Raw genomic sequence first — 18,046 nt, 5'->3', positions numbered from 1 at the left:
GCAATTTGTGAATTTGGATTCAACTAATAATTAAATCGGGAATAAAAGTCATTGGTAATAATACTGTCCATAAATCTGTTGGATTATAAAACCCTAACTGGATTTTCAACTGGATTTTTAATGAAAGGCAAACTGACATCTTTAACCATTCTACCAAACATGTGACTCCACTCCCTTGTGTTTGACACTTTATTCTCTGGAATGGCCTAGCTCACCATTCAGCTGAATTAAACCCCTCCAAACAAGCACAATCCTTCACCACACAGACTACAGTGATTTAAGACAGTGACTCGACAACACCTTCTTGAGGGCAATTAGGATGGATGATAAATGACACATCTAAAGCATGAATAAATCTTAACACGACTTCATTATTCCTCTTTGGCATTATTTATTTATTTTTGTGACTTATAGTAATTTTTATGTCTTGCACTGTACTGCTGCGCAAAACAACAAATTTCACAACATATGCCAGTGATGATAAACCTCATTCTGATAATAGTTTAGGAGATTGGAGAGTGATCTGATGGTGTTCACAGAGTTAAAACACTCAATATAGCAGGTACAGAAAAACTTCCTGTTTTGAGGAGCATATGACAAGGGGACACAAAATCTACTGATACATCAATTGTTTATAAAAGTAAATTACCCTACGTAGTTTGTGTGAGTCTTGTTAATTTGTATGTATTACTGTTATTATTAAACTAGAGCAAATGGAAACCACAGCAGCCATGATGCATATCTCTCTCTCTTTCATATGCACGGAATCCATCAAAAGGAGATTATAAAGGGAGATCTTTAACTTCACCTTTCCCAACAGCTGAGTTGGAAAAGAATGGTTGGAAAAACCCACAATGTTGTGCCAAACCGATTAGATTAGTAATAAAATGCCCAACTGAACTAATCCTTTCTGCCTACACAATGTCCATATCCTACCACTTCCCTCACATTCATGTGCCTATCTAAGAGCCTCTTGAATGCCCCCATCGTATTTGCCTCCACCACCACCCCAGGCAGCACATTCCAAGCACCTACCACTCTCTGCGTAAAAAACTTGCCCCACACATCTCCTTTGAACTTACCCCCATCACCTTAAATGCATGCCCTCTGGTATTAGACATTTCAACCCTGGGGAAAAGATACTGGCTGTCTACTCTATCTATGCCTCTCATAGTCTTATAAACCTCTATCAGGTCACCCCTCAGCCTCCGCCGCTCCAGAGAGAACAACCCAAGTTTATCCAACCTATTCTCATTGCAGTTGCCCTCTAATCCAGGCAGCATCTTGGTAAACCTCTTCTGCACCCTCTCCAAAGCCTCGACATCCTTCCTATAATGGGGTGACCAGAACTGAATGCAATGCTCCAGATGCGGCCTAACTAAATTTTTATAAAGCTGCAGCATAACTTCCTGACTCTTGAACTCAATGCCTCGACTAATGAAGGCAAGCATGCCATATGCCTTCTTTACCGCCCTATCAACCAGTGTAGCCACTTTCAGGGAGCTATGAACTTGGACCCCAAGATCTCTCTGCTCATCAACACTGTTAAGGGTCTTGCTATTAACAGAGTACTGTCTTTTTACATCTGATGTCCCAAGGTGCAACACTTCACATTTGACTGGGTTGAACTCCATCTGCCATTTCTCTGCCCACATCTACAACTGATCTATATCCCTCTGCATCCTTTGCCAGTCTTCTATACTATCCACAACACCACCAATCTTCGTATCATCTGCAGACTTACTAACCCACCCATGTACATTTTCATGCAGGTCATTTATATACATCACAAACAGCAGAGGTCCCAGTATGGATCCCTGTGGAACATCACTAGTCACAGACCACCAGCTAGAATAAGTCCCATTGACCACTGCCCTCTGTCTTCTACGGGCAAGCCAGTTCTGAATCCAAATGGCCAATTCATCATTGATCCCGTGCATCTTAATCTCCTATGTCAGCCTCCCATGAGGGACCTTGTCAAATGCCTTGCTAAAATCCATGTAGACAACATCCACAGCTCTACCTTCATCAATCACCCTCGTTACCTCATCAAAAAACTCAATCAAGTTAGTAAGGCACAAAACCATGCTGACTGTCCCTAATTAGGCTATGGTTTTCCAAATGCTCATAAATCCTATCCCTAAGAATCCTCTCCAGTAACCTCTCTACAACTGACATGAGACTCACCGGTCTATAGTTACCAGGATTATCCCTGTTTCCCTTCTTGAATAATGGAACAACATTAGCTACTCGCCAGTCCTCCGGGACTTTGCCTGTGGCTAGAGACGACACAAAGATATTGATCAAGGCCCCAGCAATCTCATCTCTTACTTCTCTCAATAACCTGGGGGATATTCCATCAGGCCCTGGGGATTTATCTACCTTAATCCTCTTAAGACCCAACACTACTTCCTCCTTTATCTCAAAATGCTCTAGCATATTAGCATGCTCCACACTGATCTCCCTATCCTCCACATCCTTCTCCTTGGTAAATACTGATGCAAAATACTCATTAAGGACCTCACCCAAATCCTCCACTTCCAAGCACGTTCCCTCCTTTATCCTTGAGTGGTCCTACCCTCTCCCTAGTTATTCTCTTGCTCTTGATGTATGTATAGAATGCCTTGGGATTCTCTTTAATCCTACTTGCCAAGGACTTTCCTTGGCCCCTTCTGGCTTTCTTAATTACCTTCTCGAGTTCCTTTCTGGCTTCTTTATAATCCCGAAGGGCTCTGTTTGATCCCAGCTTCCTAAGCTTTACATACTTTTCCTTTTTCTTCTTGAATAAGTTCACCACCTCTCTCGACATCCAAGGTTCTCTTACTTTGCCATCCTTGTCCTTCCTTCTTACTTCTTGTTAATTTGTCTGCATTACTGTTAATATTAAGCTATAACAAATGGAAAGTATGCCAGCCATGATACATACCCTTTCTCTCTTTCTTACATGTGGAGATTATAAAGGAGATTTTGGTAACAGAATGGATTTTTAACACATAACCTTGTACCACAGAAGTGAGGGTACTGCTCCCCGGGCTACGTTGACACAAAGCAAGAAACCATCTTCAATAATTTGATTTATTCATTGCATGGTAGTTCAGATCAATGGTAACTTCAGATCAATGGCTTTACAAGGAATTTAATTGTTTACTCACTACTGAATAATAACTTTCTCCCCAGAGAACTGAACATTCAGAACATATCAGGGAGTTTCACTCGAACTCCTCTGATCAAATATTTCAAAAGTAGAGTGAGAAAACAGATAATGTTAGAGGTCCCTAGTAGGTCAAGCTACACCTGTGGAGAAAAACACAAAGTTAACATTTCAAGTTAATGACTCTTCATCAGAATTGGAAAACTGAGAACTCAAGTGTTTAAGTTTAAAATTGCAGAGAGGAGGAGAGATGAAGAGAACAATGGGAGACTCTGTGATGGGGTGGACACCAAAGTTGTCCAGGTAACTTTACTTTCTGAGTGTTCTAATGAATAGATGAATAAGGACAGTTTGAATGAGAATAAAAAATAAAAGAACATGCTGGAACTGTGAGAGGCACAAGGCAGCAGTCGTTGGAATTCAAACAACGCAGCATGCTAGAAATACCCAGCAGATCAGGTAGCTACTGTGGAGGGACAAAAAAAAATTAAGGTAGATGACCTTATATCAGAACTAGTCATTTCCTGCAAAATTGTTGAATTCAACATTGAGCCTCAAGAGCTGCTTTACAACTGGGTGGAAATGAGGTGAGGTGCTTTTCCTCAATCTTAGGTTGGACTTCCCTTGAATAATCTAGGAAGCCAAAAACAGGAAGGTCAGAGTGGAAGCGGGATGTAGAATTGAAGTAACATGTCAACTGGAGGTTCAAGGTTGCCCTTGCTGTCTGAACGGAGGTGTTCTGCAAAGCGGTCACTCAATCTGGTTTGGTTTCTCCAATGTAGAGAAGGGGACATCATGAGCATCGAACATAATACACCAGATCTTACATGGGCAGCAGATGCATGAGAACACCACTATCTACAGGGTCCCCTCCAAATCACACACAGTCTTTCATCATTGCTAGTTCTACATCCTGGAAACTTCCCCTCCCCAACAGCACCAGAGGAATACCTTCACTAGAAGAATTGCAACGGTTGAAGAAGGTGGCTCACCACTCCCCTCTCAAGGGCAATTAAAGATGCTGGCCTTGCCAGATCATGAAGATAAATTGAAATATATAGCTCAGGTACTCTGTTAGACTGAATATTATAATGCATGTAAATTGTTTTAAAATCTTTCAGAAAAGCTTACTCCATACTGCTGGATCACTGAGGACTGAGGAAACACGTTGGTCCCTTCAGTCCAGAGAATTAACTCCATGTTCAGACATTCAGTGTGTAGAATTCAGCTTGTGAAATGACCTCTTTAAGTAAATATTCTGCAATTACAAACAGCTAGAATTGATGTCACAGTTTGGAGAATAAAAGTGGGTTGGAACCATCTTCTATATTGATAGTTGATAAATAAGATTTATAAGATAAATAAGATAAGCTGCTTTTATCAGCTACTTTGTTGCTTTCCATCTCCTAGTTTCCTATTCTTCTCTCCAGTCTTCCTAGATCTTCCTTCATGGCTCTGGTTTCACACACCTCTTAGAGTTATCTTGCTTCTTCTCCAGAGGCCCCATTCTCCCAAGTGTCCACCATTTCCTCTCTCACTCTCCTCACACAGAACTCATCTCTGACTCTCTTGCCGAAGATGCCTGGAATGCCAATCCCCTCCCTCCCTTCTGCCATAATCCCCTGGCCTTTACTTCCCTTTGTTTTGCCCTCAGTCCAGGTGCGGATGGAGCAGCAAGCAGAAGACTCAGTAAACACTGAGTCAAACTTCTTACTCTTTGGAGCTGCAGAAATTGAAGGGCATTTGGGGCTCAGATGTACTTGAGTATTTCTCTTTGCTTGGAATTAGGAGGGTCTTATCTTGTCCACAAGTATTTACTTAAATATTGTTTGATATTCACAAAATCTGTCAGCATTTGAAAGAGGAAAGAGCTGTGCAATTATTCTCGCTTCACTACTGTTTATCTATAGCTCAGCAAATCTTTCCTTTTCAATTACTTACCCAACCCTATTTTGCAGTCTACAAATCATACTGGGTCCGTCGCCCTTTCATGGTTACGTACTTCATAAAACAAATTATTCTTCACCTATTCCCAGGTTGTATGCCAATCTTCTTATGTTTGATAATGGAGAGATGTTGCCAATGGCAGTGAATGAGAAACAGCCTCCCCCCACCACCCCACCGACCTTCCCGCCATCCCCCAATAGCCACTCCGTCATATTTAGTAACCAGGAGCCCATGTTCATGTAATCCATGGCATCAGTGAGCCAAGTTACCAGGGTGACAAGACAAGCCTCTCCATGCTGTACCTACAAACCCCACTTCAAAGATTCTTTATTAACATTTCAGAGCCTCTTAAATGATTTTCAAACTTTGGATTCATTCTTTACTTCAAAATTTTAAACAATTCTAGAATCAGGCACCTCAAATGTTGTAAAATCCTGGCCCAACTCTGTTTTAGAAACTATGAGTCATTACAGACACCACTTTGTCCATTAAATACATGCCAGCTTTTGTATCATCCAATTAGTCCCATTTGCCTGGCATTCTCCAAGTAGCCCTTAAGTTACTTTATCTTCAAGCATTTAATGGATTTTGAAAGCCACAATTGAATTTGCTTCCTCTACCCTCTCAGGCAGTGCACTGCTGATTCTAACTGTGATTTTGTTTTCCTACATGCCACTTTTGGTTCTATTGATTAAAAACCTCAAATCTGTATCCTCTGGTTATCAGCCCTTCCACCAATACAGTTCCTCTTTATCTATGTTGCCTAGGTCCTTTGCGATTTCAAACCTCTGTTAAATGATCTCTGACCTAAAGCGAGCAATCCCAGTTTCTCCACATAACTGAATTCCTTTACCCTGAAACCATTGTGTTAAGTCTTTATTGAACTCTCTCAAAGACACAAAGTGTAGTGCCCAGAACTGCAGTTATGACCAAACTAGTGCTTCTATTCAGAGCCTAGGCTAGCTATTTTGTGCTTTTTTATCCACCCTCTTAACTTGTCCTGCCACCTTTAGAGATTGGTGCTCATATAACACCAGCACTCTCTGTTCCTGCAACCCCTTTAGTACTGTACCCTTTCTATTGTATTGCCTCTCCTCTTTCTTCCTCCAAAATGCATCATTTCACCCTTCTCTGCTAAATTCCCCCGCCACATGTTTGCCAGTTCTACCAGCCCATGTCCTTGTGAAGTTACAGTCATGCCACCTATGATCTAATTACATGGCAAAGCAGGCTTGAGAGGTCAAGTGAACCAGCCCTGTATCTAATTTGTGTGTTCGCATGTAAATCTATTGCTATTGTCTTCACTGTTCGCTCCACTACCAAGTTTAATGACATCTGCAAATTTTGAAATTGTGCCCTGTATACCCAGGTACAGGACATTAATATCCATGAAGAAAAGGAGTGGCCATAGTATAAATCTTAGGGAACATTATTGTAATAACTCCTCTAGTTAAAAAAAACACTTCCTGTTTCTTCCTGTTTCCTGTGCTAGATGGACTTTGCATCCACGTGTTCACTGGCCCTTTTCATATGGGCCTCAAATTTGCTAACAGGTCCGTGAAACCCTCATTGTATATAATAATCTTAAGCCTTTATTGCAGTATAAGATTGGCGGCTCTGGTTGGATGCATCCCTGGAGATTTCATTATATGACATTGCGCCTCCCACTGGTACGCCTATGCTGCTGCCATTGCTAATCAACGTGTCCCTCAATGAAGCCATTCCCTTCACGATTCATCTGGGCGATATTTGACTGTCAATCAAATGGCCTTATATTTCCCAAATGGATGCTAACTTTAACGCTCCCTCCTGATTGCTAATATTTAATTTCAATCTAATGGTTCATTTCCAAAGACAATAAAGTCCAATGCCATTTGCAAATGTGCTTTTCCATTCCGATAAATATTTAATATTCAAATCTAATCAGAAAAAAATCTATTATTCATAGAGATACATCTGAGTCAGGTTTGGACATAATCGCAGATCTATACGGGGTTGAATGCCGCCTGGAGTCGCTCAGCCTCTACAGTGCCTTTCCCGCTGTCTCAGGTCGCCAGCACAGTGACTATGAGTGAGCGGAGATGGACCATTGCCATCCCAATTACTGAAGTGCAGCAGACGTTCCCAGAAGCTGCCAGTGTAAAGGTGGCCGTCTTTGCCGTGTCTGTGCTCAGCGTGGATGATGGAGGGGTGCAGGACACGTTGGAGTTAGTGTGGTTCTCTGGAACCTGCAAGACCACATCATTGTTTCTGTCATGGATCATGATTCTCGGCTGCCGGGTAACACGCTCCACGCCGTACTCCCTGAAGTCGAACATCTTCCCATAGCGGGCGGTGACTTGCTCAATCCAGTTCAGATAGGACTTGGTCATGGTGAAGACGCCGGGCCAGCGATGGGAACAGTCGCTCATCCAGCTCACCACCCCGATCAGGAAAAACTGCCTGCCGCCCTTGACCTTGCAAACCACCGGACCGCCGGAGTCCATGTGGCAGGCGAGGTCTAGGCTCTTCTCCACGTCCATGCACATCATGGAGGGCTGGAGCTTGCCGCTGAAGATGGTGTCGTTGCAGTCTTTGAAGGAGATGAAGGTGACGGGCGCTTCCTGGAGGAGGTCGGAGGTCTCCTCCCCGGACTTCATCCATCCCGTGATGTAGCAAGCGGACCAGCTGTTCTCGAAAAAGATGTTGCTGTCGGGGAAGCACACGGGCAGGACGTGCTCGCCGAAGTTGATGCGCTCCACCATCCTGACCAGGGCGATGTCATTCTCGCCCGTCTGCTCGTTGAACTCTTCGTGCATGATGATGTCGTGCGGGTTGGAGTAGCGCGCCCACTGCTCGGGGTTCATCTGCCTGTTGAGCCCGGTCACCACCACGATCTCCTGCAGGTTCTGAGGCACAGGCGGGATGAAGCAATGGGCCGCCGTGATCACCCAGTACTCGCTGATGATGGCCCCGCCGCAGAAGTGCTTGTTCTCGGCCGCCAGCTCCAGGCTGACCTGCCAGGGCCACGGGCTCCCCTGTGGGGGTTGGGCGAGGCCGGGCGGCGCGGCGCTCCCTCCGCTGCCCGCCTTCCTGACGCCGCACCGGCTGGGGGTCTGGGCCAGTAGCCGCGCCGCCAGCAGGAGCGCCGGGATCGCCAGCCAATGGACAGTGACTAGCGGCATGGCGCCTTGGCCCTCAGCACATTGCCTGTTGGTTTGGTCCCCGGGGGCGCGGTTGGGTTTGGGTTCGGGGCTTTGGGCTTGGGCGGTCGGGAGCAACGCGGGAAGGAGCCTCGGGTGACCCGGGGCGTGGTCTTTGTGGCGTCATAGCTCGCTGCAACACAGCGAGGGTCACGTCATCTCAGTGATGTCATTGGAAATTATGACATCATCGGCAAAATTGAGGGGGGGGTGGGCTTGCCCAGAGATGATGAACACCTCCCACTATCTCCCCGTCATTTCCAACTTCGATGGCTGCAGCCTTGCACCATCAAGCCCATTGAATCTGGCCTAACACTCCCCATCATAGGGAGTGTTGCACCGACTGGATTGGTGAGATCTCAGACCCAAGGTCTTGCCTGCCCTTTCTTGTGGACAGAAAGGTCTCATTGGCACCATTTCAACCAAGTGTAGATGCATTCCCTCCAATATCCCAGCCTGTGTACTCTCAACAAACCCCACTAAATTAACCAGTCATCGCTATTCCCTACTTACAACATCGACTATACCATTGTACTCAATTGGGCACAGGGAATGCAGTTCTTTCTTCTCTTTTCAGCTTTAGGCTGGGAAATCTGAAGACTTATATACCACACCACACCCCATTCCCTGACTGTACAATGGAGAAAAGACAGGTTTAATGGGCTAAATCTCCTTTGCACTCTTTCCAGTTTAATGGCATCTTTCCTATAGCATGCTGACGAAATCTAAACACAATATTCCAAGTGCAGCCCAACCAACGGCTTGTACAACTGCAACATAACATCTTAACCCTTATGAAAAACACTATGATGCCAGAGGAACCCCGCAAGCCAGGCAGCATCCATGGAGAAAAGCTCTTCTTCACGGATGCTGCCTAGCCTGATGATTCCTCCAGCATCATAGCGTTTTTCATCTAGATTCCAGCATCTGCAGTCCCTTGTTTCACTCATCTTAACTCTTATACTCAGTGCTGTGGCTGATGAAGGCCAGCGTGACAAAAAGCCTTTTTCACCACCCTGTCTACCTGTGATGCCACTTTCAGGGCTCCTGGGTCCTTCTGTTCTACAACTCTCCCCAAGGTCCCACCATTCACTGTGAAACTCCTACCCTGGTTTGACCTCCCATGCCAAGAGACAATACCAGACCAAACTAGAGTCACAGACCAGCAATTGGTTGTAGCAAACCTTGCATGCAATAATGAGCTAAAAAACAAAGTCAGGCAATATCACTGGCAAAAACACATCCCTCGCCAATGAGCTCAGTGCATTCTATGCATGTTTCGAACAGAAGGTCAGTGAAATGACACTACCTGCCTCTACAGCCTCTGAAACACCTGTACCCCCAGTCACCATTGCAGACATAGATTAGCCTTCTAGAGAGTGAACTGGCAGAAAGCAACTGGCCTGGATAGAGTCCCCAGCCGTGTCCTCAGATCCTGTGTGGATCAGATGGCAGGATTATTCACAGACATCTTTAGCCTCTCCCTACTCCAATCTGAGGTTCCCACCTGCTTTAAGAAGACCACTATCATCCTGGTGCCAAAGAAAAACAAGGTAACATGCCTTAATGACTACCACCTGGTGGATCTGACATCCAACATCATGAAGTGCTTCAAGAGGCTGGTCATTGGCACACGTCAACTTCGACCTCCCAGACAATTTTGACTGACTGCAATTTGCCTACTGCCGAAAAAGGCCCAAGGCAGATGCCATCTCCCTGGCCCTACATCTGGAACATCTGGATAACAAAGACACCTATGGCAGACTCCACTTTATTGACTATAGTTCCAACTTCAACACCATAATTCCAAACAAACACATCTCTAAACTTCTTGACCTATGATTCGGCACCTCCCTCTGCAACTGGATCCTTGACTTCCTGACCAACAGACTGCAATCAGTGAGGATAGGCAGCAACACCTCTGGCAAGGTTATCCTCAATACTGGTGCCCCACTAGACTGCGTCCTCAGCCCCTTAATTTACTCCTTATATGCTCCTGACTGTGTGGCCAGTTTCTGATCTAACTCCATTTAGAAGTTTGCAGATGACTGCACTACAGTGGGCCGGATTTCAAACAACGACGAAACGAAGTAAAGGGAGGAGACGGAGAGCCTAGTGGCATGGTGTCAAGACAACAACCTCTCCCTCGATATCAACAAAACAAAAGAGCTGGTCATTGACTTCAGGAAGTGGGGCAGAGGACATGTCCCATCTGTATCAGTGGTGCTGAGGTGGAAATGGTTGAGATCTTCAAGTTCCTAGGTATAAATATTACCAACAACTTGTCCTGGTCCAGCCACATAGATGATATGGCAATGAAAGTACACCAGCGCCTCTATTTCCTCAGAAGGCTAAGGAAATTCAGCATGTCCCCGATAACCCTCACCAATTTTTACAGATGGACCATAGAAAGCATCCTATCCAGATGCGTCACAGCTTGGTGTGGCAACTGCAATGCCCAAGACCGTAAGAAATTGCAGAGAGTTGTGAACGCAACCCAGTCTATTATGAAGACCAGCCGCCCCATCATTGACTCTGTCTGCACTTCCTGCAGCCTTGGGAAAGCAGCCAACATAATCAAAGACCCCTCCCACCCCGGTCATTCTCTCTTCTCCCCTATAATGAGCAGAAGATACAAAAGCTTGAGATTATGTACCACGAGGCTCAAGGACAGCTTCTATCCTGCTGCTATAAGACTCTTGAATGGACCTCTTATACAATAAAGGTGAACTCTTGATCTCTCAATCTACCTCGTCAGGCTTGTGCATTTTATTTGTCTACCTGCACTGCACTTTCTCTGTAACTGTAACATTATATTCTGCATTTGTTTTGTGCTACCTCAAAGTACTTGTTCATGGAATGATCTGTCTGAATGGCAGGCAAACAAAAGCTTTTCAAAGTATCTTGGTAAATATGACAATAATGAACCAATTAACAATGACCAAAATGCAACACCTCATACCTATCTGAATTAAACACTATATACCATTCCTCAGCCGACTTACTCAGCTGATCAAGATCCCGCTGTAATTCCTGATAACCTTCTTCACTGTCTACAATACCACCTATTTTAGTGTCATCTGCAAACTTATGACGATGCTTTGTACATTCTCATCCCTATCGTTGATATAGATGACAAACAACAGTGGGCCCAGCACCCACCCCTGAGGCACACTACTAATCATTGGCCTCCAATCCAAAAAACAACCTTCCATTATCACCCTTTTGCTTCCTACCATCAAGTCAATTCTGTATCCAGTTAGATAGCTCTCCCTGGATCCCATGCAATCTAACCCTCCAGAGCAACTTACAATGCAGAACCTTATCAAAGGCCTTGCTGAAGTCCATATGGACTACGACTACCACCCTGCCCTCATTGACCTTCTTGGTTACTTCTTCAAGAACTCAATCAAATTCGTGAAAACTCAATCAAATCGCATTGATGCAGCTGGCCAATCCAACAATCACTGAGACTTCCGAAGGCAGTGTGTTGTCGAAGGAATGACTTTGAACCCAAAAGATCGTTGCTCATTGATTAGTTCTTGGAAAACCAGGAAAGATGTGTGTTAGCCTTCACCGGGATGCCAATGGCTTCCAGGAGCTGTTTACCAGCCTGGTGTTTTAAGTCCCTGTAGCACTTGTGTAGTACTGTCCCAGTTGTTCATGAGTATATGTTGGAAACACCAAAGCAGAAATGTAGATGAGCTGAAGTTTACAGTGATTGAAAGAAGGCTGGTAAATAAGTCAGTGAAAGGATTATTTCTCTTTTGTAACTTGCTTTTGAAACTTTCCCTCATTATTTTTCGTGACCAACTAATTTTTGTTGTATTAATCACCAAGTTAATACAAGCACCAAGTTAATACTTGTGAATAATTTAAAGAAAACATTTTAATGGGAAGAAAATAAACAATTACATTCTGTCTTATGGCATAATTTCTCTGGTTCTTGGATGATTTTATGTTTATGCTATGTAAATTAATTGTAGAAAACCTTACATTCCAACAAAAGTAATTTCAAGGGTAATTTGACCACAATTTCCTGATTGTGCAAAAGTCAGGATGCCACCTCCTACCTGTCTATTAATTCCAAACTATTACCCCCATTTGCAAAATCAAGAATCAGCCCATAAAATTAAATTCTGGAAGTCTTCTCCACAGAGGAAGCATCTCACCTCTCCATTCTCAGGGTTTCAACCTGAAATGTCAACAATTCCTTTCCTCCTACAGATGCTGCTTGACCTGCTGAGTTCTTCCAACAGATTGTTTGTTGCTCCAGATTCCAGCAGAGGCAGACTCTTGTGTCTCCAAGCATGAAAGCTTGTCATATTAAATGAAAGAAATAAAATTTGGGATTTCTGCAAAGGCATAGAACCAGAGTTTGTAGTCAATGTCAAATGAACAGTGTTATGCATTACCTTTGCATGTGTTCATGGACCTTCTGTGTGCTTTTCACAGGAGAATGCTGACAGTTATAAACTATATAAGATTAAGCTATCTTTATTAGTCACATGTACATCAAAACACACAGTGAAATGCATCTTTGTGTAGAGTGTTCAGGGGGAGGGGGGTAGACCGCAAGTGTCGCCACGCTTCTAGCGCCAATATAGTATTCCCACAAGTTCCTAATCCGTACGTCTTCATAATATGTGAGGAAACCAGAGCACCCAGAGGAAACCCACGCAGACACACGGGGAGAACGTACAAACTCCTTACAGACAGCAGCGGGAATTGAACCCGGGTCACTGGCACTGTAATAGCATCACACTAACCGCTACATTACCGTGCCTGCTAACTAGCCAAAGAGACCAGTGTCCCTCTATTGAACACATAACACACAAATGAGTGAGGCAAGCAACAGAGTAATCACTCAATTTTTTTAAAGTGTGGCTGAGATTCTTCTTGAGATATGAATTTAGTCTGCTGATCAGATCATTTGTGTCCCCAGAAAGTGAGTTTACTACACCCGGTTTCCCAGCTGGACTCCCATCCAAGTACTGACCAGGTCTGAGTTAGTTAAACTGGATACTCACAAGGAACACAACGAGAATGCAATTGCATTGAAGAATCTTCAATGACAAAGCACAATCTAATCCAGGAAATGGCACTTAGAATATTTAACTCAATCTTAAATCAGGCATTGAAAGCAAAATAAAAGGAAGCAAATGCATTTGGATTGAAAGGAATCAAAGTAAGGCAGAAAGTACAGTAATAACTTTTTTTGTAACATCAACAATAATGTAAATTTGAAGGGAATAGGACTCCATGCTTATAAATGTAAATCTTCAATGCCAAATATGTTGTTTGACAGTATCTAAGACATACAACATTGTCCAAAAGGGTACTTACACTGGAATGGACTTTTTCTGTGAAGCTTAGTGTGTTTATATCAGGTAATACAACAACTTCATGCTGTTCCAAGTATTGGCAAATCTCTCAATGAGAAAAACATCACACAGTTTCTAGGAAAGCAGAGCATCTTGGAGGACAACTTGCTAATTTCTGCATCTAACTATGTGCATGCAGTCACTGGAAATTGCTATTCAATTCCCATGTTAGTAACAGTGAACACTGACTGTTAACCTCCGATTTTGTACAGCAAAATTAATGTGATTTTTCAGCCAGAAGATGGTGCCATTGATCAACATAACCCTGTTACCTTTGGTTGGTGTCCCACTCTTGCCTCCTGAGTAGTGGTGGGAAAAGGTGCAGGGGGTGAGGATAGAATAGTTGGAGGGTTAAATTATTATTCAACTTTAAGAACATGCTTGTTCAAACTATATTGCACTAACAGTGCAGAAGTTGGCCATCTGATCCATGCTCGCTTTTAGGCTTCACGAGACCCTCTTTCCACCCTTTCATTATCTCCTTCCATTCTCTTCTCCATAATATGTTCATTTAGCTTCCCTGCAAACACCTCTACGATAAGTATATGAAATACTCTATCAGTAGCAAGTTCCACAGTCTAATCACCTTCCACATAAAGATTCTCACTAATCCTTTCTGGAGGTCATAGTAACCACCTTATAATATTGTCCCTTAGAGTTCTGACTCCTCAGAAGTGGAAATATTTGTTTCATATCTAATCTATTAAAATGTACATAACTTTAAAGACCTCTGTTAGCTCCCCACCCCCACCCCCCCCCCCCCCAGCCTTAAATTTTACAGAGAAAAGTGTAAGTTAACTTCTTCCTGCTAGTTATAACCTCACACTTCTGGTGTCATCTGATTTTATCAGAATACATATCATCCAATTAAGCAAGGGCCTGCAACTTCTTGACTTAGATGAGGGTGTTACCACTGAATTTGGCCGACAATAATGAGGACAGAAATATCTATCTTTATGCAAGGGGATTAAAAACCTTTCTTTTCATAAGGAAAACAATGCACATTGGACTCAAATCGCCTACTTTTGTTCCCATATTCATTTTACAGAACCGAAGATCTCCACTGTTGTCAACATGCCATGAGATAGTTCCAGCGCGGATTAGCTCTGACTATGGTTATAATTCATTCACAGGAAAGAAAAGAAAGAAGGATGGTGAAAGAGGAAGAAAGGAAACAAACAAATGACAAATTGTGTTAATTTTTTTTGTTTCACCCTTTATACCTCTGCATCTCTCAGACAGCAAAGAGCGTGTGAGAAAGGCACCCAGGCAAACTGACAGTTGAGCTATGTGCAATTTCTGACACATTAGCTCACTAACTTTCATGCAGTTTTGAGACCACAGAGATCATGATTATATGCTGATACTGAAACAATTTCCTTCAGTAATGTAATTCAAGGGGTAAAGAAATGACCAACAGGACATTTCATTGATTTCTCATTAGAATGATACAGGAAATCAATGCATAATGAAAGTGCATAGTCTTTACCACATTGTCAATGGCAGCCGGCAACCATGAGAATGGTGTGGAGGAGTGTTACATAACATACATACTTCTGCCTAAGTGCACTTAACTAGTGACAGGTTGGTCTAAATTCCAAACCTTCATTTCAAAATCAGGATTAAACCCGGATTACTGGAACTGTGAGGCAGCAGGCTCTACTATCTGCACCATGGTGCCACCCCATCTTGGAAACAAGTATTAATTGCCCATTCCTATTTGCTGTGAGGCCCTCATGGACCATGTAAATAGTACGTGGGGAGAGTCACATGTACTGTAGTTAGACAGGAGAAGGAAAGCAGATTATCTATTCTGGAGGACCTTGGTGAACTTGTTGAATTGCTTTACAATGATCCAAACATAACTTAAACAGTAATTCTAACTCAGAAAAGGAGACATGAGATTAGGAGTTCAAACCAAATTTAGATCCTAACTCTAATTTATTTAATTCTATCAAATGGAAAATACAGACCTGACCATAACCATGAGATATAACATTTGTACAAGCAACACATCAAACACTTTGACACAGCAAATTGCTGTGATCTGGAAATCAGATTAAACAACAATTTTCAAAGAAGAATTGGATAAATATTTGAAAGGTAAAATAGTTGCATGGATATCTAGAAAGTGCACATGAAATGAGAGAAATTGGTTTTGCTTTCTAAAAGAGACTTTCCTGACCTCAGAATATCCCAAAGTACTTTACAGCCAATGTAATTTTTTTATATGAAACCACTTGCAATCTAGTAAATATGGGATCCAATTTGCACACATTGAGATCTCAGATGAGCTGAATGGGTTTCTGCTGTGCTATGTGATTCTAAGAAAAAGAAACTACAATTGGTTTCCAGAGGGTGATTTGCTATCATTCTTTCTCACCAGCAGATATTGCACTTTACATAAATAATCCTCTTCATTCATTGTTGCCATTTTTGCTGTGATTCAATGCTATCCCAACTCTTGTATTTCCCAAAATATGAAGCACAACTATGAGGACCAGGTCTGAATGACAATGCATACATAGTGAAAACAAAACAAATGTAGAGCCACGGAGAACGTTGCAATTGTGAGATGACAAATGGCTAAAGCCTACACAGTTCCCCTTCTTTCATCTTGATCATTGAACAAAAGAAAGAAACTGCATTTATGTAGCACCTTTCCTGATCTCAAGATATCACAAGTGTTTCACCCAGTGAAGTACTTTTGAAGTGTAATCATTGTTATAACCCAGGGAAATGCAGCAGACAATTTTCCCACATCAAATGCTGACAAACAGGAATGAAATAAGGACTAGAAAATCTGTTTTATATGAAAGATGGTTGGTTAAAAGATGAAAATTGGCTAGAAAAATTGGGAGAACTCCCCTGTTCATCCAAACCAATGTCACGGGACTTTTTTGTCCCTCTGAAAAGATGGGTGAGACCTCATGTAAGATGTCTCACCTGAACAATGCTACCTTGTTCTCTCACCTAGTAAAGACAGCCTTTCTTTCCAGATTTTCAATATGTTTCTAACTAGTAAACAGTAGTTTTAAATACACGTGTTTTTTTTTTCAGAATTGCTCACAGCATTGTCTTGGAAATTAATTTTGCATGCCTAGTGATTCCAGAGGAATGTTGGAGGTCTTGGAGGTCTAATTATTTCCCAGAACCTTGTACTTATGGAATATCATGTTACAGCTATAGAAGTTTGAGACCACACTTGGAGTATTGTGTCCTAGCTACAGGAAGGATGTCATGAAGTTGTAAAGGGTGCAGAAAAGATTCACAAGCATGCTGCTGGGACTGGATGGCTTGAGTTATAAGGAGAGACTGGACTAGCAGGGACTGTTCCTCCTGGAAAATAGGAGGCTGAGGAGTGACCTAATAGAAGTATATAAAATCATGAGGGGGAAATATAAGGTGAATGGTCACAGTCTTTTTCCCAGGGTATGGGAGTCGAAAACTAGAGGGCATATATTTAAGATAGGAGGGGAAAGATTTAAAGAGGACCCGAGGGGCAACTTTTTCATGCAGAGGGTGGTGGGTATGTGAAACGAATTGCCAAAGGAAGTGGTAGAGACGGGTACAATTACAAGGTTTAAAAGACACTTGGACAGGTACATGAGTAGGAAAGGTTTAGTGGGATATGGGCCAAACATAGGCAAATGGGACTAGCTCAGGTAAGTACCTTGGTCAGCATGGAGCAGTTGGGTTGAAGGATCTGTTTCCATGCTGTATAACTCTATGGCTGTTATGGAGTGCTTCCTTTCTCTGCCTTCTGACCACATTGAGTCACTATTTCTGGGTTTACCTCACCTTCCTACTCATTTCAATCTTGAGTCATTCATTTGTTGTGTCCGTTTATGCCAAAACTGATGGCACTGTGGTGCCGCAGGTAGTGGACTTGTTCCACAGTGCCAGTGTCCTGTGTTCAGTTCTAATCTCCGGTACTATTTGACTGGGTTTGCATGTTCTCCCTGTAACTTTGTGGCTTCCCCCTGGATGTTCCAGTTTCCTCCCACCTCCTAAAGACATGCTGGTTGTTAAATGTGCTTAATGTAGATTACCCCTAGTGTAGGTGGCTGGTGGGAGAATTGGGGGAAATAGATAATGTGTGCGAGAATAGGCGCAGGGACATAAGTGGGGAAATATGATTAGGTGATTGCTCCAAGAGCTGGCATAGACTGATGGGCCAAATGACCTCTCTTTTTGTCATAATAAAGTACAAAATTAGATCATCTCCATGCTACTCTTTCATATTAACATGAAAAAGGCAGCAAAAGCAAGAAGATATCAGGAAGTATCAGCAGGTCAGGCAGCAGCTGTGGAGGGAGCAGAGAAATTATTGTTTCAGGGTGGCTTCTTGGAAGAACTTAGAGGTGAATTGCAGTAAACAA

General features: G+C 42.9%; 1 protein-coding gene across 1 annotated transcript; it reads right to left on the bottom strand.

The window, feature by feature from the left end:
* Positions 1–7,143: 7,143 nt before the first annotated feature.
* Positions 7,144–8,262, bottom strand: LOC127581033 (serine protease 27-like). Its single transcript, XM_052035090.1, has one exon. It carries the CDS (start codon positions 8,260–8,262, stop codon positions 7,144–7,146), a length of 1,119 nt encoding a protein of 372 aa, XP_051891050.1.
* Between the last annotated feature and the right edge of the window lie 9,784 nt (positions 8,263–18,046).

Source organism: Pristis pectinata, chromosome 20 (assembly GCF_009764475.1).
Source record: "Pristis pectinata isolate sPriPec2 chromosome 20, sPriPec2.1.pri, whole genome shotgun sequence".
Lineage (NCBI taxonomy): Eukaryota > Metazoa > Chordata > Chondrichthyes > Rhinopristiformes > Pristidae > Pristis > Pristis pectinata.
This window is presented reverse-complemented; position numbering and strand designations above follow the sequence as displayed.